At 41.5% G+C, this 25476-nt stretch overlaps 1 protein-coding gene across 5 annotated transcripts in view; it reads left to right on the forward strand.

The window, feature by feature from the left end:
* The window catches only part of ZRANB3 (zinc finger RANBP2-type containing 3), a 72412-nt gene that overhangs the window by 5760 nt on the left and 41176 nt on the right, over positions 1-25476 (forward strand). For 3 of the 5 annotated variants that reach the window (XM_061608921.1, XM_061608923.1, XM_061608922.1), the window contains exons 2-3: positions 3527-3688; positions 17680-17698. In XM_061608921.1, coding sequence (XP_061464905.1) covers positions 3527-3688; positions 17680-17698 — 181 coding nt within the window. The remainder of the gene's footprint in view (positions 1-3526; positions 3689-17679; positions 17699-25476) is intronic. The other 2 variants (XM_061608924.1, XM_061608925.1) reach the window with 1 other exon arrangement.

Consider the following 25476-nt stretch of genomic DNA (forward strand, 5'->3'; position numbering starts at 1 on the left):
TCCCTTGTAGCCACTCTCCGAGCTTCCCTTGAAGTAGGCACCCGGAGGAGGGCCTTTGATCTTGACCGTAGTGTACAGGTGGGTTTGTATCGGGAGAGGCGTTCCATCAGGTATTGTCCCAAGCCGTGTAAGGCTTTATAGGTCAAAATCAGCACCTTGAATTGAGCTCGGAAACATACAGGCAGCCAATGCAAGCGGGCCAGAATCAGTTTTATATGTTCAGACCGTCTTGTCCCTGTTACCAATCTGGCTGCTGCATTTTGCACAAGCCGCAGTTTCCGAACTATCTTCAAAGGCAGCCCAAGTAGAGTGCATTGCAGTAATCTAATTTGGAGGTTACCAGAACATGGACAACTGAAGCCAGGTTATCCCTGTCCAGATAGGGACGTAGTTGGTAGAAGGCACTCTGTGCCACCAAGGCTACCTGAGCCTCAAGTGACAGAGATGGTTCTAGGAGGACCCCCAAGCTACGAACCTGCTCCTTCAGGGGGAGTGCAACCCCATCCAGGATAGGTTGGACATCCACCATCCAGTCAGAAGAACCACCCACTAGCAGCATCTCAGTCTTGTCTGGATTGAGCCTCAGTTTGTTAGCCCTCATCCAGCCCATTGTCACAGCCAGGCACTGGCTCAGCACATTGACAGCCTCACCTGAAGATGATGAAAAGGAGAAATAGAGCTGTGTGTCATCAGCATACTGATGGCAACGCACTCCAAAGGTCCGGATGACCGCACCCAATGGTTTTATGTAGATGTTGAACAGCATGGGGGACAGAACTGACCCCTGCGGAACCCCATACTGGAGAGTCCAGGGTGCCAAGCAATGTTCCCCAAGCACCACCTTCTGGAGGCGACCTGCCAAGTAGGAGTGGAACCACTGCAATGCAGTACCTCCCACTCCCAACTCAGCTAGTCTCCCCAGAAGGATATCATGGTCGATGGTATTGAAAGCTGCTGAGAGATCAAGGAGAATCAACAGAGTCACACTCCCCCTGTCTCTCTCCCGACAAAGGTCATCATACTGGGCGACCAAGGCTGTTTCCATGCCAAAACCAGGCCTGATACCCGACTGAAATGGATCCAGATAATCGTCTCATCCAAGAGTGTCTGGAGCTTCAATTTGTTCGCCCTCATCCAGTCCATCACTGATGCCAGGCACTGGTTCAGGACCAGGACAGCTTCCTTGGCTTTAGGTGGAAAGGAGAAATAGAGTTGGGTGTCATCTGCATACTGATGGTACCAAACCCCCGGACAATCTCTCCCAGCGGTTTCATGTAGATGTTAAATAACATGGGGGACAAAACTGAACCCAGAGGGACCCCATAGGTCAACGGCCAAGGAGTCGAACAGGATTGCACAGGAGTAAATCCCACTGAACTCAATAAGCATGAAAATGATCAAACCTGCCCTCCCCTCCTCCTCCCTTCTATCCTCTTCCTTTTGACCTTTCCCTGCCCCTCCCTCTTACTCCCCCATCCCTTTCAAATCCCTTCCTTGCCCCTCCTCCCCCCATGGTCAGTTTCACCTATCCTACGCATGATTGTATGGAGGTAAATCCCATTGAACTCAATAAACATGCAAATGATCAGACCTACCTTTCTCGTCCTCTCCTCTCTCTTCCTCTTCCCCTCTTACTCCTCCCCTGCGCACTCCAGCCCTTTGTCTCTTCCTCCTTCCCCTCCCCCCCATGGTCAGTTTTACGTATCCTAAGCATGATTGGATGGGAGTAAATCCCACTGAACTCAATAAGCATGCAAATGATCAAACCTGTCCTCCTCCCCTCCCCATCTCCTGTGGTCAGTTTCACCTATCCTAAGCATGCTTTTTTTCTTTTAAAAAAAATCCTCTTGAAAATTCTCCAGCATTTTAGTACGAATTTATCCTAATGAACATATTTTTGTACAATAAGGCCCCGCTTCTCGGCGCCCTGCTTCTCGGCGTTCCGTTAATACGGTGCCAGCGGGGCAATCAGCTGGAGGGGGGGTGGAGCTCCCCGCACTTTTCTGGCGCGATCAGACTCTCCAGCTTGAGCTGATGGCATCGGAGGAGGGGAAGATCAGTTGTAGTGTGCTACAGCTGATCTTCTCTTCTGGTGCGATCAGACTCCCGCTGGAGCTGATCACGCCCAAGGAGGGGAAGATCTGATCTCTTCCTCTGGTGCGATCAGTGGGTTAGGTTCCAGACCCCCATGCTATAGCTGATCCGCTTTTCGGCAGTTTTCGCTTTCCGGCGGGGGTCTGGAACCTAATCTGCCATATGAGTGGGGCCCTACTGTACGCAATTTTGACTGCATGTTGCTGGTGGAGGTCACTGATTCATAGGATCGCCATAAGTCATAATCGACTTAAAGGCACATAACACATACACAAGCATGATTGCAGGAGAGTAAATCCCACTGAACTCAGTAAGCATGCAAATGATCAATTCATTCTCAGCAAACTTATCTCCCAGATTAAAAAGCAGAGAAATTCACTAATAGGCAAAAAAAAACACCTTGCTGTTTAAGAACGTATCTATAGCTAACTGATATTTCTATCAAACTTTAGAAAGCAGGGAAATTGGACAGCTATAGTGAACGCACCAGGGGAGCAGGACACCTGACCTCTCTGAGATATTGTACTGCCCTACAAATTTATAAAAATGCAAACACACTTTGGGTTGGTCATTCACAGTCCAATCCACTTTCTGTGTGTCTTGGAAGAATTTGGTAACGTGCTTCTGAGCATATGGGGAGTGGTGGCAACACATGCAGTCAGCCAAATAACAGAAACAAGACACAAGTGCTGTGCTGATTTTGTTTTAGCAGGGAGGCAGCAACAATATTAAGACAGTTGATATTGTTCAGATAGTCACTTTAAATATATTTGATTTACTTTGCAATTTTAGTGATGTTTCCTATAGTAAATCATTTTATTTTGTTTCTGTTTCTGTGAATATGTGAAGTACAGCAACACTTTGCAACACTAAAAAAACTCCAGAAATAATTGTGGAATAATGGCTTTGGCTCTTTTGCAGAATAGTCTCCAGTGGACATGATGAGTGTCTGAGTTTGCACAAGGTAGAACAGTGAGAGGTGAAATACATTCTAGCAAAATTCTAGGTGTGCTCTGTTTTTTTAATTGGCGATGCCCACCTTTCGTTAAGTGGAGCAGTTTAAGCAGGCTTAAAACATGAATCTTGGGCAGGCCAAGTTTGTTTTTTTTCCAACAGCTAGAGTTGTTGCTTAAGTAGCAACATATTTTAACCAGTCTGATTTTACATCAAACTGTAGTTTCAGATTCAACTGTTAATGCACCCAAAATAGAAATAGAACATAATCTCCAGTTTGAATTTCCCTGCTTTTTAAATTTTGATAGAAATATCTGTTGGCTATAGATACATTCTTAAACCTCAATGTTTTTTTTGCCTATTAGTGAGTATTGATACAATATGTGAAGTCAACTTTGTTTTCAAATATAAGCTATCTTGAAAAGTAGTGGAGAATATTGAGTGGCATTTTGAAATCGGATCTCTTAATTTTTGTCAGGCTGAACATGGCAACTGTCATCCAAGAGACTTGCACGTTTCAAACGTCTTGTTCAAATTTTGATGTTATTAAAGGACTGTCTTACCTACCTGAAAAGTTAAAAGAGAGACTGCTTCCTTTTCAGAAGAAAGGAATTGTGTTTGCATTGGAAAGAGGTGGCAGGTAAAATGATCTTATACATGGATTTGTCAGTCTGTTTCTTGGGGGGGAAATCTGACCTAATGAATTACAGTGGTGCCAATATATTATCTGAGTGTTTATAATGAATTTCTAGACCTGCATTATTGTATATAATATGTAGCTGAAAGTGAACCCAAAAGCTTGCTGTATTCTTCAGGTATTTACACTAGGAAGCACTGGTATATGTAGAGGAGGAGGAAGAGGCAGGGGCCACAGGGAAGTATGACAATGCAGATCTTTAGGACTGGGTGCCAGTAGTTTTTATAAGCAATTCTGCAATGAAATATTTATCCATAAGATGCAGAGCAAAAAAGGATGGCTGTAAAGGAGGACTTGTTAGAAGCTCTCAGACATGATGTATTTTCAAGTCTATCATCAGGCTAGTTATTTATTTACAGTTAAACTGTGCTTTGTACATATTAGATTGTACAAACTACCCTTCTATAAAACTCCCTGAACATAGAAAACTAGCATCTTGGAGAGAAGGTTTCTCCTCGCCCTCTGCCTAAAGCACTAGTGTTCTGTTAAAGGTTTTCTTTTCATGTGAGATCATTCCAACTTGCACCACCCTTACACACACACACCTCCAGCTTGAAATGGTACTGTCCTGGTCATGTTTGACCACTTGATTCTCAATTGGCTAGAGGTTTTATTTGTAGTAAGTTATTACTCTTCATGAACTGGTGTTGTATTTAGAATCAGCTTGACCTCACATTAGAACAGCTTTCCCCAATCTGGTGCCTTCCAGAAGTTTTGGGCTACAATTGCTATCATTCCTGATCATTGGCTACGCTGACTAGGTCTGATGGGAATTGTAGTTCAAAATATCAAGGGCAGTGTTTGGAGGAAGCTGCTTTACAGTGATCATATATTTCCATTCTGGGGCTGAAAGTTGTGATAAATGTCTCTAAAGCAGTGGTTCTTAATCTTTTCCACTGCCAGCCCCGCTTGGATTTCCAAAATATGCTCTCGCACCCCCTGAAAAAATACCATTCATTTTTTATTTCAATTTTATTTTATTTTAATGTGTTTTAGCCTAACTTAGCTAAGATATATGTCAGTTTTCCAAAATCCTTGGTTGTATAGTTAATTTTCTGCTTCTATTTAAATGAATTTTTAAAATCTCTTGAACAACACCTCGCACCCCTAGAAAAAGTGTCTTGCACCCCAGTTTAAGAACCAGTGCTCTAAAGGCTCAACAGTCTTTTTCATTATTAGACACACTTTCCTCCTGATGGTAGTTCGACGCAGCCATTCCTATGACTACAAAAGTACTTAGCGTTGCTGTCAATCTGATACCTCTCATTGCATGCACCAGATTCACTTTTAACGTTCCATGCGCAAGACATTTGAGATTCTATTTTTGGTAAAGTACCCTAATTCTTGCAAGACAAGTCATCTTTGTTACAAATTTAGGACTGCATAGTGTGATTAATGACATAGAAATGAAATGTCTGCTTGCACATTTTTAAATGTACCAGGCTCACATTCCTTAAATAACCCCAATATGAGAGAGATGTTAATGCTAAAGTCTTGGCTTGTGAGTAGGATGCAAATTATATGCTGGAGTGTTATATAAAACTGATTCACATGAGTGGGTGAAAATCTGGAACTCCAAATTGAAGGGAAGCAGCACTCTTCCTCTATACAGTATGTTCTGTTAGGTTGTGTGAGTCCTGCTCATAAAAGAAGGATGGGTGGAGACTCTTTGGTGCTAAAGCTAGTTTGCTTTTGTTATCTGTTCTTTTGAATTTGTTTCTGTTATCTTTCTTTAAATTGTACTTGGTTGATATGAGCTGCCTTGGGAAAGGGTGCAAAGGCAGACTTAACATGTTTTAAGCCAACAAATGTTGTAATGGATATTGTAAGCAAAAGATCTATGGGTGGATAGATCTTTTTAACATCCACTTACAATGTATGTACATTAACCCTTCAGTTCTTTGAAGTTTTACCTGAGCACCTAGTCTTCAGTAGTAAAGACTGGCTGGTCAGTTTTATAGGCTCAGTTTATAGGCTCATCAGACCAACATGGGCTCATGTAATCTTTCTGCCCTCCTGGTTTGTGGTCGCTATAGTTTGCCATGATGTCCAAATTAAGGGTGCTATGGTTACCACAAACCATAGTTTGCTCCAAAGTGAAATCAAGATGAGGGTAATTGCTCAGATGCAGAAAAGTCCTTTACAAGCATGACTTAAGTGCAACAGGACTTTTTACCTTGCAGCAGTTGTTTGCCTTTCCTCTGCTGCATTGAAAGCTGGTTTCTATGAAGTCTGGGACATCATCTTGCTCTGTAGTTTTGTTTTTCATTTTCCTTTATAAATCTGTCACTAAATAAAATGTATATAGCCTATTATCTAGAACAATGGGCTTAAATCTGAGAGACTTGTTTTCAAACCTGTTCAGCCATAATTGACTGAGTAGCCTTGGGCAACTGAACATCTTGTCTTTAGTTTTCCCATTGTTTTGCAAGGACAATGGAAAAAGTAAGAAAAAGAGGCTCATGGTCATGTGCTTTAGCAGCCATATACATGACTGCCTTCTTTCAGTTGGTAAACTGAAGCAATAGTCCAAAATGTGAACAAATAAAAGTAACTCACAATCATGAGGGACATAAATGAAGTCATTAAAGCAAAAAACATAGCTACTTTGAACTTTGTGGTTTTATTCCCCCAACCTCCATCAAGTTCCACAAAGTTTATACTGAGAGTGGCCAAGCTATGGTACTCCAGATGTTGCTGGTCTACAACTTCCATCATCCCTTATCATGGGTCATGCTGGCTAGAGTTGATAAGAGTCCATCAACATCTGGAGGTTAGCTTCCCTTTTGTAGACTGCTGAGCTGACTAGTAGTACCTTTAGGCTTTAGGCCTTTAGCAGTTTTATGACATTGCCTTGAAGAGTGTTATTAACTTGAAATTTAAGAGAAACATAAACTTCTCAGAACTTCACTTTGTCTTTTCCATCAGTCAATACAACAAGAGGAGTGCTAATTGTTTCCTTTTTCTTTGGTATTGCTGTATTTTTTTTAATGTTTGCATGAACTTCCTCTAAGCAGTCAAATACCAAATCATTCAACTGTTACACCATTTCTCCCATATTCTTCGCAGTATCTCCCAAAAATATTGTACTTGATTCTTGTACTGCCATCAGGCCTTCAGACCCATTTGCCTTTTCACACCTCTTAAACAGGGAATCAACCAAGATCTCTTAAACGTTTTTGGCTATCCCTCTACCTCTTGTTCTTCAAGCCATGAGTATGGTAGTTCTCTGAAGCAAGGCCCTCTTCTTATGTACTCTGCTTTCTTTGTATGAACCCTCTTAATTTGTGGCCTATGCTTGATCCTTATCTCTTGATCCAGCAAGGACTCTTTCCAGGATTCAGGTAAATGCCTTTATTTTAGCAGGGTGGGGAAAGGAATGTGCACTTTTTCTAGAAGGACAAAGACTACAAAAGGCAGTACTATCTTCCTTTCTTACTTTACCTGAATTCTCCATCAGGAGGAAGACAAGGGTGGTGGCAACTGAAACATGGATCCCCATCCAAAAAATGAGCTTCCACTGACTGAGTGACTTCCCTTATAGCAGTTTATACAGCTATGAGAGTGGCTGTATACAACAGCCAGCGTGGATTTTTCACATTCCGCAATGTTAAATTGAAAATACCCCCATGTCATTCTGATGCTTCCCACAAGCTCATTTCAAAACAAAACCTTACAAAACTTATAGTCCTGAACTCAGAAACACTTGAGTAACAACCCTCTAAATTTTCATGGAGATACACAAAACCGAGAGAATCAAGAGTTCAAGGTATAAAAAGAGAGGGGGAAAAAACCCAGACCTCTTTTGGACATTGTTCTGTCGGAGTTCTCATAATTAGTTGAAATTCATTAAAAATCAGCCATGGTCACTGAGTACATGTAATCCTGTTACTGACCATGCCCCCATACCCTGATCTTCATCCTCTGCAGTTTAAAAGTTTTAAAAATGCCTGGCTAATTTTTAATTAATTTAAGACATTTGACATTGAACTCAGTGATAATGCCAGGCATGCTCAGTAAGAAACAAATGTCAGTGTTCTAAAATCCAGACACACAGCTGCAGGGCTTGCCACACCTACACCAGACCTTTATTTCATTTGAGACAGTCATGGCTTCCCCCAAAGAATCCTGGGAAGTGTAGTTTGTGGAGGGTGCTGAGAGGAGACTCCTATTCCGCTGACAGAGCTCCAGTGGCCAGAGTGGTTCAATAGTCAGCCGCTCTGATTGAAGGTCTGTGAGGGGAACAGGGCGTCTCCTAGTAACTCTCAGAACCCTTCATTAGCTACACTTCCCAGGATTCTTTGGGAGAAGCAATGACTGTCTAAAGTAAAATAAAGGTCTGGTGTGGATGTGGCCAGGGACAACTTAGGTTTAAATTTTGGTAGGAGGCTACATGTGCCTGCTGTAGAATAAAAAGGTGGGGAAAACACTGAAAAGCAATGATACTGTTCACAATGTTTTCCTTTTGGAAAGGAGCGGGGCTTCCCCTCTGCCCAGTGCCCACCCACCCAGTCTCCTCCACTTCTCCTGCCCTCCCCCAGTTCAGTTTCACCTATGATTGCACAGAAATAAATCCCATTGAACTCAAAAAGTATGCAAATGATCAACCCCAACCTCCCTCCTCCTTCCCCCTCTTATCCCCTCCCTCTTGCCCCTTCCCTCCCCCTTTCTTTGCCCCTCCTTCTCCCTTGCCATCACTTTCCAATCCCCTTCTTCCCCCTCCTCCCCATCCCCATGCTCAGTTTTAACTATCTTAAGCATGATTGCACGGGAGTAAATACCATTGAACTCAATAAGCATGCGAATGATCAAACCTGCCCTCCCCCTTTTTTGCCCCTCCCCCTCCAGTCCCCTCCTTCTCCTCCCACTCCCCCCTTTCTCCTTCCCTCTCCTCTCCCCTTCCCCTTCTCCTCCCACATGGTCAGTTTTACCTATCCTAACTATGATTGCATAGGGGTAAATCCCACTGAACTCAATAAGCATTCAAATGATCAGGCCTGCCTTTCCCCTCCTTCCTATCTCCTCTTCCTTCCTCCTCCCCTCTTCCTCCTTCCTCCTCCCCTGCCCACTCCAGCCCTCCCCAGTTACTTTTAGGATAGCCTAAGCATGATCGCACAGGAGTAAATCCCACTAAACACAATAATCATGCAAATGATCAAACTTGCCCTTCTCCTCCCCTCCCCCTCTTGCCTGCTCCCATCCCCCTCTTCCCCTTTGCCCTTCCTTCCCTCCATCCTCCTCTCGTCCCCATCCCTTGTGGTCAGTTTCATCTATCCTAAGCATGATTGCAGGAGAGTAAATCCCACTGAACTCAATAAGCATGCAAATCATTGATCCATTCTCAGTAAACTTTCACAGGATCCCATTTCTTACCCCCCCGGATTAAAAAGCTGAGAGATTCACTAATAGGCAAGAAACCTTGTGGTTTAAGAACGTACCTATAGCCAATAGATAGTTCTATCAAACTTTAAAAAGCAGGGAAATTGGGCAGCTGGAGTGAATGCACTGGGAGAGCAGGAGACCTGACCTCTTCTCTGAGATATTGTACTGCCCTACAAATTTGTCAAAATGCAAACACACTTTGGGTTGGTCTTTCACGGTCCAATCCACTTCCTGTGTAGCTTGGAAGAATTTGGTAACATGTGCCTCTGAGCATATGGTGAGTGGTGGCAACACCTGCAATCAGCCCAAATAATAGAAAGACGACAATCTGCTGTGCTGATCTTGTTTTAGCAGAGAGGAAGGAACATTATTAAGACAGTTGATATGGCTCAGATAGTCACTTTAAATATGTTTGATTTACTTTGCAATTTTAGTGAAGTTTCCTATCGTAAATTATTTTCTTTTACTTCTATTTCTGTGAATATGTGAAGTATAGCAACATTTTGAAAAATTTACACTAAAAAATATCCAGAAATAATTGTGGAATAATGGCACTGACTGTTCTGCAGAATAGTCTCCAGTGGACATGAGGAGTGTCTCAGTTTGCACGAGATAAAACAGTGGGAAGTGAAATATATTCTAGCAAAATTCTAGGTGTGCTCTATGTTTTTAATTGACCATGCCCACCTCTCCTTAAATAAAGTGGTTTACACATAGCAGGCCGAAAACATGCATCTTTGTTTGGCCAAGTTTGTTTTTACATAAGAACATAAGAAGAGCCTGCTGGATCAGGCCAGTGGCCCATCTAGTCCAGCATCCTGTTCTCACAGTGGCCAACCAGGTGCTAGTGCTTTCCAACAGCTAGAGTCATTCCTGAAGTAGCAACATATTGTAATCCGTCTGATTTTACATCAAACTGCAGTTTCAGATTCAAGTCTGCATCTGTGTTTGAATTGCTTTTAATGTTTTTAAACCTTTTTTCAAAAAAATACGTTTACCTTTTTTAATTTGTCTTCAAAGCTTTCTAAAAAATGTTTTTAAAGTTGTTTTGTTTTAGTATATTTTAAGGTCTGCTTTTATGATGTTTTAGAGTGTTTTTATTGCTTTTTTTTTTTTTGCCGCCCTGGGCTCCTGCTGGGAGGAAGGGCGGGATATAAATAAAATAATAAATAAGTGTTGAAAAAATGGAAATGGACTGCCTTCAAGTCGATCCCGACTTATGACGACCCTATGAATAGGGCTTTCATGGTAAGCGGTATTCAGAGGGGGTTTACCATTGCCTTCCTCTGAGGCTGAGAGGCAGTGACTGGCCCAAGGTCACCCAGTGAGCTTCATGGCTGTGTGGGGATTCGAATGCACCCAAAATATAAATAGAACATAACCTCCAATATGAAACACAAAAGGCTGTCTTCACCATCATATGACACTGACCAATAAAAAGGCTTTGAAATTAATAAAAATAAATTTGACACAGATTTCTAGGATGAATAATGAGAGAAATATAATTTTCTAGATTAGATTCTCTGTGGAAACAGTAGTAACACAGGAAAGAAGCAAAGGAAGACGAACACCAACAAACGTAGAAAAATGTAATTCTCCATCTTTGGAGATGGCAGGTGTTGCCACCACTCATCATATGCTCAGAGGCACGTTACCAAATTCTTCCAAGCTCCACAGGAAGGGGATTGGACTGTGAAAGACCAACCCAAATTGTGTTTGCATTTTGACAAATTTGTAGGGCAGTACAATATCTCAGAGAGTAGGTCAGGTCTCCTGACCCCTGGTGCGTTCACTCTAGCTGACCAATTTCCCTGCTTTGGAAAATATCTTTGGGCTATAGGTACGGTCTTAAACCGCAAGGTTTTTTGCCTATTAGTGAAGTAAATATGTATCCGTAGCTCTTCTGCTCAGTGGGTTGTATGCAACACTGTGTGAAAAGAGGACCACTCATGCAACATACTACTGCTTCTGTCCCTGTTCACCTCTACAACCTGCTCCAGAGGGTCCCTCCAATTCTCTGGAGCAAATTTTAAGTGTGTGTGGGGAGGGGCTACAGGGACAGGAGGAGGTAGTTCCACTATGCAAAATGGAAATCTGTTGCATGAGCGGAATGGCAGTGTGGATACAACACGGTGAAGTTAATCATTTTGAATCAAATGTATAAATTTCAGTGCAAATACTAAGAATAGAACATAGCTGCCATACTGTGCTATGACGTTACATATATAATCATAATATTGACATGTGTAAACTGCTTTTTAATGTCTTTAGGGATAAATTATAGGCCCAAATTCTTAGCGAAAGGACTATTTGTGGGTGTGTATGCACGTGTGCACACATACGTGTGCATATGTGTGGAAGAGACAGAATGAGTGGGACAGTATAAAAGCTAGAAGGGATAAGCTGCTAGAGAAAAACGGGAAGAGATTGCTTTGGAAAGTGGGGTCATATTAACATGTATTATCCATGTGTGTATTATACTATAATATGTGTGGTCCAAAATCTGCAACAAATAGGACCTGTTTATGAATGTGTATCTTGCCTTTTCTTCAAGGAGATCAGGACAGCCTATCCAATTTCTCTTATGACAGCCCTGTGAGGTAGGCTACCAGTGTTCTTCAACCTTGGGGCCCCTGATGTTGTTAGACTACAACTCCCATCATCCCTAGCCAGCTGATCCAGTGGTTGAAACCCAAAGTTCAAGAACACTGGGCTAGTCTGAAAGATAGCTTCTGTTTGCAGAAGGTGTCTTCACCTAATTTTCAGTAACTCCCCCCCTTTCTCCTGTGCTGCAGCCCACCCCATTCAGCAGGGTCCTCTGACCTTCAGTGGAGCATTTTCCAGAGACTGCTGTGAGGAGGTGGTGGTTAGGAAGTAAGATTCTGCCAGCCGCATTATGTACACTTAACTCTAGATCGAAGAGTCTAACTCTAGATTTGCCCGGGACTGCCCAGAGAGCTTCATGGCTGACTGGAGTTTTGAACCAAGGTTTCCCCTTAATTCGAGCTGTCTTATCTTCAGTCATATGCTGCTTATTACAATGCTCGTTCTAGCAGCTCCACAGACAAGAATTTCCTTCATTTTGTAGGCACACTTTCAATCTATTTCTAGACAGATGTTTTGTTCCTATAGTTTGAAGTAGCTTTCACTTTTTCCAAGGAGGCATTTGTGCGCTCCCCCCTCTTTCTTATTTTACAGCTCCTTACCGTCTTCATTTCAAAAGCACCTAAATGAACAAGGCACTATATATAAAGCAAACTAAAAGGCACTAGTATGCGTCAGGCTTGCAGTTTAAGCAAGGTGAGAGATGGAAGGGCAGTGGTCGTACATAGTTTAAATGATATTAGATAAATATTAAAGTTAAATGGCTTTAAAAAAAGAAATTCACAGTGATGCTAAACTGCATACTTTCCTTTATTTTTATTTTTAAAGCACTGCAGTAGTAGCAGCAGTAGCATTCCTATCCTGCCTTTTCTCCAAGTAACCTTGTGGAATGGGTCAGATCAGGGATGGAGAAGCTGTGGCCCTCCAGATGTTGTTGGATTCAAATTCCATCAGCCCCAGCCAGCATGGCCTATGCTCAGAGATGATGGGAGTTGGAGTCCGACAACATCTGAAGGGGCCTCAGGTACACCATCCCTGGGTTAGGTTGAGAGACGCTGACTGGGCCAAGGTCATTCTCTGGGATTCATGACTGAGTGGGGATTTATATCATTCCTGCTTTAGATAGCTTACAGTAAACTAAAACGGCATAATGTTTTACTACTGGATAGGGAACAATTGCTTTCCCTGCCATTATTACTATAGTTTAAAAGGGATAAAGATCTCATTACATGTTTTTAGGCTACAGCGGGATTCATACATTTTTACTTCTTGGTGGAATCATCTTGGGATATGGATAGCATTTAGGGTTTTTTATTTTTATTATTTAGTCTCAAAGTAAAGCCATGGTATTTTCTTAAGAGTTGGATTTAAGAGGATGAGAGTCTAGGACACTGACTATTATTCTTCCTCGCTTTCTGAAATATTTGGTCCAAGTGAGCTGAGTTTATAGACTGAAATGAAATGGAATGCCTTACCACTCAAATTGGCTTTCTTGGATAGAATTATGTATAGTTTTGGTGAGCAGATGGTATGTGAATGATCTAGTCTCAATTGGGTAACTACCAGTTAAAAGGAAATGACTAATTGAACTTCAAAGAACAAGATGTCCTGCTCGTTGCAGTCAAAATATGTGACAGAATTGAGGTTTGTGCCTCAAAGTTTTTATCTGAAGATCTGCTTCGGAAGCACATAACCTTTATGTTGGCGTAGGCAGCTTATGATTTCATTAGCTTAGGAAGCAGTGAGGAAAAGCTTGTAACTAACAAGGTTTGGGGTGGGGAGCTCTGGATTTTCTTAACAGGATAAGGAATATAATTTTGAATTACTGTATATTAATCATAAGGAGATTTCTTTTTTGGCCTATATAATCACTTCATTCTGCCCAGTATGTGGTATGCAGTGATGTTGTTCTCTAAAGAATGTGGTAGTTTTCTCTTTAGATGTCACTTTCACTTTCATTACCTTTTAAAAAACATCTCTAATGGACTAAAATGTTTTTACAGTCCTAAATGTATGTACCTTCCTGCTGGCTTTCAGGAGTCTTCCAAAATTTCAGTGTTCAGGTTCTTTTAAAAGATATCAGTGGGATTTATTTTTGGAAGCTGGGATTGTTTTTTGTTGAAATGCTGCTGCTTTTATATGTTTAACATTATTGTTGTAACCCACACTGAGCATTTTTATAGAAAGATAGCATACATATGTTTTAGTTTTTATTTTATTAACATTGATTTACCTCTCAATAACAATGTTCTCTAAACACCTTAAAGTATCAGAAAAATACTAAAATATCTTGACCATTCACAAACCAATAAATGGCAGATTTAAACAGAATTTAAAAGATTTAAAAATAATTGAGAGACCTTACAAGCCCTGAGAAAATAAAAAGCTCGTGGTGGCACAATGACTGTAAAGAAAGAGCCAGATAAGCTTCTCCGGGAAGAGCATTCTACAACCAGGGTATTACACCTCTCCCTAGTAGCCACCCAATGCTCCTTGTTTGGCAGGGGCATTCAGAAAAGGGCCTCTGAAGATGTTCTCAAGGTCCAGTGAGGTAGTTATGGAAGGAAAGGAACCTTCAGGTAACCTAGTCCCAAGCTGTTACACGCTTTAAATGTCAAAACCAGTATTTGAATATGGAGTAGAAATAAGAGGCAGTAAGGGCAGATGATAAATAGCATAATATGTTCAAATTGTCTAGCCCCAGTTAATAATTCAGCAGCCTTATTCTGGACCAGCTGAAGCTTCAAGACTATTTTCAAGGCAACTTCACATACAATGCATTGTGGTAATCCCATGATAAAGAAGTACATGTCATGTGAACCATGAAATGTGTGTAGCTCATGGGGTTTATAATTTTTTCTCTGCCTAATAACATATAATATAGCCAGCCATGTATCCTTATTTAGCGCTATCAGACTCATAAAGCCATGGGCAGGTGTTCTTACTTTAAAGATTTTCATATCTTCAGATAGTTCCTGTTTGCCAGGGGTCTCACAAGAGAGAGAAAAACATGTTTCACATGTCAGGCATATGCTGTCCATCAGGGAGTGCTGTTTAAAGATAGTGGTTTAGAGCACTAGATGAGTGAAAGGACTTGCTTCCATTTGCTCAAGTACAGGCGGGCTCTGCTTATACGGCAGGTTTCGTTCTGGACCCCCGCCATAAAGCGGAAATTGCCTTAAAGTGGAACCCCATTGAATATAATGGGGCGCGTTGCGTGAAAATGCCGCAAAATCAGCTTTAAAAGGGGGGAATGAAAGCCGCCGCATTAGTGGAACGCTGGGAAGCGAAGCGCCGGGAAGCGGGGCCCTACTGTACATTTTACAGTACATTGTACTGTAAATGTCTACATTTTCTCCTTTTTAAAAACTGATTAAATACATGGAAAGTGGAATTTTAAATTTTTTCATAACAAATCTAGACAAATCTAAGCATCCCAACTCTCCAACTGGGATCTGACGAAAAGTTAGGTGCCCATGATTTAAGATCGTTTGGCACTGGTCTCCTCTGCATACCCAGAATGAAAGATGTTAGATTGGCAAACATGTGGGAGAGGGTCTTTTTCAGCTGTGGTACCCCAAGCCCACTTTGCTCCCTCCCTCATGGTATTTCAGAGACTTCTGAAACCATCTTGTTCCAGAGAGCTTTTGGGAGGGACTGAAGTTGTAACCTGAAACTGATCTTATTTTTTTCCCTTTATAGTTTTACTTCTTTCGTTCTCTTTTATTATCACTCCCCGTTAACTGTATTTTATGTATTTTTATCTGTTTAATGTTTTATTGTGTTTTTATTTACTGTATGTGATCGCTTTGTAAGCTGCCCTGTGTGCCCCATTGTGGGATGGAAGGGCAGGATAGAAATATTTTAAATAAAGAAATAATTGGCTGATATCAACAAATTGATGATGATACTTCTCTTCAAACTTCCACCTGATATTACCTAGTAGCCTCATGCATGTTGATCACAAGGAAAGTACAAATTTGTAGGACCCATGATGAAAGTTTGCAAAACCGTGATGAGCAATCATCCACTATCACTCTGTGGATTTTCCTGCAAAGAATGAGCTCGTGTCAATTCAATCTACAAAATAAGCTCATGACATCTCAATCTACAGTTACATTTGCTTTTCTTCAAGGTGATTTGGGGATTCCAATCTTTGTCTCCAAACTAGGAAGTAAATACATCATCACCACAGGACGAAATTATGTCTTGTTTTCTCTCAAAACAGTCTGGATTTTCTTGGCCTGGAGTTTTACAGAAAGGCGTTCCAGTGACTCTACAGCATGGGAAATAACTTTTCTGTAATATCACTGTCCAAATAATGTAAAAAACACTATCCAAAGAATAAATGTATTCTACAATTGCTTGGCTTTGATCAAGAACTGAGTACCACCTACATGGTAGACAATGCTGTCAAAATAGATGACAAAAGAAGTCGAGATGGTGAGGGGCCAGTATTATATGCATGAGGGCAACATGCACTTATGTATTTTAATTGAATTATTATTATTTTTTACCACATGAAATTACCTCATTCATAACTTTACAAGAACACATAATATCCCTCTGTGTGTGTACGCACACGTGCTTTTACAATGAAAGCAATATATGGTTGGTACATTATCTTGATACTTATTGTTCAAAAATCAGAAATAAAGCCCATTTTTCAATAAATCTGAATTATTCACAGTTCTCAAAACTGTTTTTGCTGCTGGTCAGTGGATCTACATTTGCCATCAAAAATAATACAAGAAATGTGTAAATTGACCTACATAAACATGTTACCTTACTAATAGACAGCCTTTTTGATCTTTTTGTGTGCCTTGGTTAGCTTCTTAAGCGATCTGATGGAAGGCTGAAACAGCGTGGTCATCTGTGAGCAGAATAGAGAGGGAGGCAATTTTTGGCAAAACCTCCCCTCCCAAAAATCTGCTCCAGACTTCTGAGAGACCCTTTAGAATAGTGTGGGATGAAGAACAGAAGGGAAGAAGAAATGCAACCCCCCCCTTTCACTGACTAAAGCCTCCACAAAATCAAAGAGATACATCAGTGGAAGGCCACCAATTGGATACAACTTGTAGTTATTTCTGTATCAGACTGTTATAGAAGGAGAAAAATACTTTTATTACATTTTTAGCCTACCTTCCTCAAAGAAGTGCAGGTATGTGGTCCTCACAACAATCCTGGGAGCTAGGTGAGGTTGAGAAAGAATGACTGAACCAAGGTTACTCACTGAACTCTATGGCTGAGTAGGAGTTTGAACCTTGGCTCTTCAAAATGGTTGTGCTGTGATAGGATTTGAACCAACAGGGTAGTCCTCTTTGAATTTCAAGTCCACTGCCTTAACTGCTCAGCCATTACAACTTCATGTACATTGAAAAAATGCTGAGGTACAGTAGGGCCCCGCTTTACAGCTCTTCGCTTTATGGCGCTTCGCTAATGCGGCAGTCTCAGTTAGATGCAATTAAACTAAAGCCCCACTCATACGGCGCTTGTTCCACTTTCATGGTGGTTTTTGGGCATCGTGCACCATTCTATTCAATGAGTTCTGCTTTTCAGCGGTTTTTGCTTTTCAGTGGGAGTCTGGAATGTAACCCGCTGTATGACTGGGGCCCTACTGTATATGGAATTGAGAGTTCTAGTAAGATTCTCCCCTTCTTCTCTCCCTTCCCTTTAAAACAGGCCTCTGTATTATATCAGAAAATGCTCTGAGGTTTGCCATGTAGCATAGTTATGGCTGGGGCCTATTTACTGTTCAAGAAACACAAGCCTAAAGCCTATGGAATTACTTACATAGTTCAATATTAACATTAAACAATAATGTTGGAGAGAAATTGTTGGAATTCTCAGCATGTCTCTTGAAAAACAAATATTTGGTTGCTATAGAATGCATGCTTTATTGAGTTAAAAGTTTGATTATCTTCTAAATTTTAAATTTCCCTCCCTAGGTGTATGATTGCAGATGAGGTAAGTGAATCTTTATCCATTTCATCTATTCTGCTGTAGCTGCTTATTTTGGATTAAAGCTCTTTTTCTAAAACCTATTTAGATATTTTTAAATCACTTTAATTCATAGGAAATTATTAATAAATGAAATAATAATAAAATGTGTGAGTAAAAGAGTAAACAAAAGGATCATGTCCCACGAACACACTTGGGTAGATATAAACTTGAAAGTAATGACAATCAAAATGAAACTATTAATTTTATTTATTAAATTTATATACCATCCTTCCTCCGAAAGGAGCCCAGGGTAGCAAACATAGCAAAACAATTTAATGCAACATTCTAAAACACAGTTGCAGTGTAAAACCATTCTTCCATCAAGTGATCTCCAAGTTGCCAGGAATAGCCTCCTTCAGCCATCAAATGCCTGTGTAAACAGGAATATTTTCGACTTGGTTTTGAAAGTCAGTAGAGACTTTGATTGAGAAGGGCTTCCTGAAAGTTGTAATTGACTAATAATGAATGAATTCATGAGCATTTTGGCAGTCAACTTTCACAAATCAACCTTTTGAAAATGTAGAGAAAACCTCACCTCAGGTAATATATTTTCTGTTTTATGGGTTAGATCCAGAGAAATGTAGTTGAACTCTGTTTGCGCAGTGTGACCTGCTCATCAGTCTCCCACTGCAGCTTCTTGTTGCTGCCCTCACCCCCAGTCCTTGGTGAATTGTTTAGAACAGCATGGGATGTTGGGAAAGGTAACTATAGTGGGACCTTGCACAAGTGCCTTCTCAATCCTGTAGTCAGCCTTCCATGTTAGGTGGGACAGCCACATTCCTGGGTGAGGCAAAAAAAAAAAGGTAAAAAAAAAAAGGTTTAAAAACATATTAGAAAGCAATTCCAACACAGAAGCAGACTGGGATAAGGTCTCAACTTAAAAGGCTTGTTGAAAGAGGAAGGTCTTCAATAGGCGCCAAAAAGATAACAGAGATGACTTTGCCTATAAGTTACAGTCCCCTTCACCTGTGCTCTGTCCCTGTATTCTGATTTTTCATGAATTGAACTACTTTGGTAAAGACAGTAAGCTCCTGAGCATGGATTTGGTGCTGTGTTAGGTATCTCAGTTTTAGATTCCACCTGAAAAACAAACTTGTCCATACTACAAGTTTAGGGAAGGGTGGAGAGAAAATAAACACTCTAGGGTGTGTTTAACTCCTCCTTGAGAGTTCCCCCTTCTAGTCTTGTTCCTGGCCTTTAGATTTTCCATCTTGTTGGACAATCAAGAGTAAACTTTTTAACTGGCTGCTATATAAAAGACTCACTAAGCAATTTGAAACTAATTGTGGAAAGCAAGTGGAATTTACTTCAGCAGATTGCTGTTTGTTTTGTTTTGTTTTTGTCCAGAAACCCTGAAAACCCTCAGGCTGAGCTGCACATATTGGGAAAATCAAAAATTAGGCCTGAATTCCTGCCTATGTATCCAGCTAGCCAGCTAACTGTAGTGTAGAATATTTTTATTCCTCTAGGGCTGTTTTCATCATTTGCCATCAAATAATCAAGAAAAAGGAAGAAGAAAATAGCCACTATGGCTATGAGTATAGTGAGTACTTTAAAAGAGTAAAGAGTAGCCATTTTTACTTTATCTCTTTATCTTACTCTTTAGCAATAAGCACCTAATCCTGCTGTACTCCTGAAGAGACCCTCCCTGGAACCAGAAAATATTAATAACTATAGGCCAGTAGCAAATGTTCCATTCCTGGGCAAGGTCCTTGAACGAGTGGTGGCAGGCCAGCTCCAGACACTCTTGGATGAAACAGATTATCTGGATCCATTTCAGTCGGATTTCAGGCCTGGTTTTGGCACGGAAACAGCCTTGGTTGCGCTGTATGATGACCTCTGTCGGGAGAGAGACGGGGAGTGTGACTCTGTTGATTCTCCTTGATCTCTCAGCAGCTTTCTATACCTTCGAACATGGTATCCTTCTGGGAAGACTGACTGAGTTGCGAGTGGGAGGGTCTGCATGGCGGTGGTTCCGTTCCTACTTGGCGGGTCGGCTCCAGAAGGTGGTGCTTGGGGAACATTGCTTGGCACCCTGGACTCTCCAGTATGGGGTTCCGCAAGGGTCAGTTCTGTCCTCCATGCTGTTCAACATCTACATGAAACCGTTGGGTGTGGTCATCCGGAGCTTTGGAGTGCGTTGCCATCAGTATGCTGATGACACACAGCTCTATTTCTCCTTTTCATCTTCTTCAAGTAAGGCTGTCAATATGCTGAACCAGTGCCTGACTGTGACAATGGACTGGATGAGGGCTAATAAACTGAGGCTCAATCCAGACAAGACTGAGATGCTGCTAGTGGGTGGTTCTTCTGACCGGATGGTGGATGTCCAACCTGTCCTGGATGGGGTTGCACTCCCCCTGAAGGAGCAGGTTTGTACCTTGGGGGTTCTCCTAGAACCATCTTTGTCACTTGAGGCTCAGGTAGCCTTGGTGGCACGGAGTGCCTTCTACCAACTTTGGTTGGTGACCCAGCTATGCCCCTATCTGGACAGGGATAACCTGGCTTCAGTTGTCCATGCTATGATAACCTCCAAGCTAGATTACTGCAATGCGCTCTATGCGGAACTGCCTTTGAAGATGGTTCTGAAACTGCAGCTTGTGCAAAATGCAGCGGCCAGATTGGTAACAGGGACCAGACGGTTCGAACACATAAAACCTATTCTGGCCCACATGCATTGGCTGCCTGTATGTTTCCGAGCTCGATTCAAGCTGCTGGTTTTAACCTATAAACCCTAACACGGCTTAGGACCACAATACCTGATGGACCACCTCTCCCGACATGAACCCACCCATACACTACACTCAATATCCAAGGCCGTCCTCCGGCTGCCTACTCCGAGGGAAGCTGGGAGTCTGGCAACAAGGGAGAGGGCCTTCTCAGTGGTGGCCCCCAAATTATGGAATGATCTCCCTGACGTGGTGTGCGTGGCGCCAACACTGTTATCTTTTCGGTGCCAGGTCAAGACTTTCCTCTTGTCCCAGGCATTTTAGCATGCGTTTTTAAATTGTTTTTAATTTTTTTTAAATTGTTTTTAATTTTTTTTTTTAATTGTGTTTTAAAATTTTTGTGTGTGTTTTAAAATTTGTATATTTGTTTTTATTGTTTTTAATTGCTGTAAACCGCCCAGAGAGCTTCAGCTATGGGGCGGTATATAAATGTAATAAATAAATAAATAAATAAATACCCATTATAATAACTACAAAACAAACTCTTACTTCTTACTGCAGGCAAACAAACATGCTTCTTTATTGCTGACTGGGTAGACAGCACAACTGAAACTGAAAAGCGGAGCAAAGGAATGTCCAAGGCATGGAATCTAACTCTAGCCCATATCATGAGCCCTGTGGAAAGGGCATGAAGCAATGAGGAGGAGGAGTTGTACTTTGAATGGGAAGAAGGCACTAGTAATGTGCCTTCAGACATGCTGAACTCTGAAAGCTCCTGCGCTATTGACAGTGACAGTTTCACCCCTATAGATCATGTTATCAGTGAGGAGGCCCAGCGCAGTCTGGGAGTAGTTTCTCCACCCAACTTTCACCACCTTCTTTTGCCCACTCCACCGTCGCCACCACACAGCCTCCTCCCCCTGCTGGGGAGGACCTTGCTGAGGTGGACCAGCTGCCCTCACCTCAGACGCATAACCTGTGGCACCAGCAAGCTTGAAAAGTGATGTTGGAGGAGAGCTTTGTGCATACCATGGACTGCGAAAAAGACAAATAATTAGAACAAATTAAACCAAAACTATCACTAGAAGCTAAAATGATGAAACTGAGGTTATCATACTTTGGACACTCCTATAGAAAATACTCCTATAGACCACAGCGACCCCGCCTCCCCGGCCCTCAGATCTGCCATAGTGCTGCACCGTATACCCAGGTGGGCAAAGCTGAGAAAGGGCAACTCCTCCCTGCTCACCCACCCAGGTCTCGGTTATACACGCCAGGTCGGCACCCTCATCCACAATTAAATTATGGACAAGGGAGGTTTTATTATATACTGACCTGGCATTCAAAAGCAGCACCTGGAGATCTAAGGGCTGGCTGATAGAACAACCAGCAGTTCTGTGGTCTTGAGGAGAAGTTAAAGAGGAAAGCACAAAAACAGGACTACAGCTGAACATCAAGAAGACTAAAGTAATGAAAACAGAATATTTATCTAACTTTAAAGTTGACACTGAGGACATTGAACTTGTCAAGGATTATCAATACCTTGGCACAGTCATTAACCAAAATGGAGACAATAGTCAAGATATCAGCAGAAGGCTAGGACTGGGGAGGGCAGCTTTGAGAGAACTAGAAAAGGTCCTCAAATGCAAAGATGTATCACTGAACACTAAGGTCAGGATGATTCAGGCTATGGTATTCCCAATTTCTACATATAGATGTGAAAGCTTTGGACACGTAATGAGCAGACATGAGTCACTAGAAAAGACAATAATGCAGGGGGAAAAGAGGAAGACCAAATAAGAGATGGATTGATTCCATAAAGGAAGCCACAGACCTGAATTTACAAGATCCAAACAGGGTGGTTTATAACAGATGCTACTGGAGATCGCTGATTCATAGGGTTGCCATAAGTCGTAATGGACTTGAAGGCATATAACAACAACAACGTCATTATAGGGTGATTGTGATCATGAAAAATCCACGTTAAGGAAAGTCTTGAGTGAGCAGGCTTTTGGAGGCTCTTCCAGATGAGGCTTTTGTTGTGCATTTGCCCTGCCTTATTCACTGAATTTTTCAGAGGGCCCTATTCTTAAATGGCTCCTTAAAACAAGTTGCTATTCTTTAAATGGAGGTTGTCATTGTCCGTTATATTACATATTGAAAAGAAGACAATTTCCTAAAAAATTTGGGGGAGGGAGCACAACTGTACGGGGTGCCCCCATTCCCCCCCCCCGGTTACTTGCCTGCTTCCCCTTTCTCAAGGGACCTCTGAATCTCAGCCTATGTTTTAGACTATGCTATCTAAATTGCCACAGTGCCAGCATTATAATCCTTCAAACTGTATGTGTGTGTTAGAGAGATTTCTTGGTAACTTTAGACGTGTGAACTTTTACCTCCTGATTTTAATTGCTGATACTCATTGTGTGCTCAAGGTACCTGTCTTTTAATTGAAAGCTTCAAATGAATGGCAAAATGCTCATGAATTTATTCATTATCAGTCAATTATCACCTTCACAAATACATAGCAATTTAATTTGAGAGAAGTAAGTGTCTTAGCGTGAAGAAGCAACATTACAAACGATGGTTATTTAAGGGTACAGTCATAAGCACATTTCAGGACAGTAAGGTTCCTTAAAGTCAGTATAAAGCAGGCCGCAGTTTTTTGCACACTTACCTGGACACAGAAGAAACATGCATTTAATTGGGCTATCTTCAGGATATGAATACCCACAATGAATAAATTTACTGTTGTAAGAGTTATTGTGTACAAAAAATTATCATAGATTTGGACAATGATTGTTACGTGCTTTCAAGTCGACTATGACTTATAGCGACCCTATGAATCGGTGACCTCCAATAGCATCTGTCATGAACCACCCGGTTCAGATCATGTAAGTTCAGGTCTGTGCCCTCCTTTATGGAATCAATCTATCTCTTGTTTGGTCTTCCTCTTATTCCCAGCATTATTGTCTTTTCTAGTGACTCATGTCTTCTCATGTGTCCAAAGTATGATAACCTCAGTTTCATAATTTTAGCTTCTAGTGATGTTGTTGTTGTTATGTGCCTCCAAGTCGGCTACGACTTATGGTGACCCTATGAATCAGTGACCTCCAAGAGCATCTGTCATGAACCACCCTGTTCAGATCTTGTAAGTTCAGGTCTGTGGCTTCCTTTATGGAATCAATCCATCTCTTGTTTGGCCTTCCTCTTTTTCTACTTCCTTCTGTTTTTCCAAGCATTATTATCTTTTCTAATGAATCATGTCTTCTCATTACGTGTCCAAAGTATGATAACCTCAGTTTCATCATTTTAGCTTCTAGTGATAGTTCTGGTTTAATTTGTTCTAACACCCAACTATTTGTCTTTTTCACTGTCCATGGTATCCGCAAAGCTCTTCTCCGACACCACATTTCAAATGAGTTGATTTTTCTCTTATCCGTTTGTTTCACTGTCCAACTTTCACATCCGTACATAGAGATCGGAAATATCATGGTCTGAATGATCCTGACTTTAGTGTTCAGTGATACATCTTTACATTTGAGGACCTTGTCTAGTTCTCTCACAGCTGCCCTCCCCAGTCCTAGCCTTCTTCTGATTTCTTGACTATTGTCTCTATTTTGGTTAATGACTGTGCCAAGGTATTGATAATAATCCTTGACAAGTTCAATATCCTCATTGTCAACTGTAAAGTTGCATAAATCTTCTGTTGTCATTACTTTAGTCTTTTTGATGTTCAGCTGTAGTCCTGCTTTTGTGCTTTCCTCTTGAACTTTCATCAGCATTCGTTTCAAATCATTACTGGTTTCTGCTAGTAGTATGGTATCGTCTGCATATCTTAAATTATTGATATTTCTTCCTCCAATATTCATACCTCCATCTTGGTCCAATCCCGCTTTCCATATGTTCTGCATATAGATTAAACAAATAGGGTGATAAAATACACCCGTCTCACATCCATTCTGATACGGAACCAATCGGTTTCTTCATATTCTGTCCTTACAGTAGCCTCTTGTCCAGAGTATAGGTTGCGCATCAGGACAATCAGATGCTGTGACACCCCCATTTCTTTTAAAGCATTCCATAGTTTTTCATGATCTACACAATAAAAGGCTTTGCTGCAATCCTTCTGAAATTTCCTTCTGAAATTCCTTGGTCCATTCCTTTATCCAACATATGTTTGCGATATGATCTCTGGTGCCTCTTCCCTTTCTAAATCCAGCTTGGACGTCTGGCATTTTTCATTCCATATATGGTAAGAGCCTTTGTTGTAGAATCCTGAGTATTACTTTACTTGCATGGGATATTAAGGCAATAGTTTGACAATTACTGTATGGATCTTCTTTCTTTGGAATTGGGATGTATATGCAACACTTCCAGTCTGTGGACCATTGTTTAGTTTTTCATATAATAAATAATAATAAATAAATTTAATTTTTGTGTTGCCTATCTGGCCGAAACCACTCTAGGCGACGTACAACATTAAAATTCAACAATACAATATAGATACATAATAAAATACAGTGCAGTCAACAATAACCATTTTAAAAAGCGGCAGTACAGGGCCATCAATAGACAATTTTAAAACAATATAAAGAAATTAGCCCACCCCGGGGACCCCAAAGGCCTGTCCAAAGAGCCATGTTTTTAAGGCTCGGCGAAATGTATCCAGGGAAGGGGCATGGCGAAGATCGAACGGGAGGGAGTTCCAGAGAGTGGGGGCCGCCACTGAGAATGCCCTCTCTCTAGTCCCCACCAACCTAGCTGTTTTCGTTGGTGGGACGGAGAGAAGGCCCTGTGTGGCTGATCTGGTCGGGCGGCTTAGTTGGTGGTACTGGAGGTGCTCCTTCAGGTAAACTGGGCCGAGACCATATAGGGATTTAAAGGTTAAGACCAACACCTTGAATTGGGCCCGGAAAACAACTGGAAGCCAATGTAGATGAAATAACACCGGCGTGATGTGATCACTGCGGCGGCTGTTTGTAAGCAGGCGTGCCGCCGCATTCTGCACCAGTTGTAGTTTCCGGACCGTTTTCAAGGGTAACCCCACGTAGAGCGCATTGCAGTAGTCTAATC

Source organism: Rhineura floridana, chromosome 2 (assembly GCF_030035675.1).
Source record: "Rhineura floridana isolate rRhiFlo1 chromosome 2, rRhiFlo1.hap2, whole genome shotgun sequence".
NCBI classification, from domain to species: domain Eukaryota; kingdom Metazoa; phylum Chordata; class Lepidosauria; order Squamata; family Rhineuridae; genus Rhineura; species Rhineura floridana.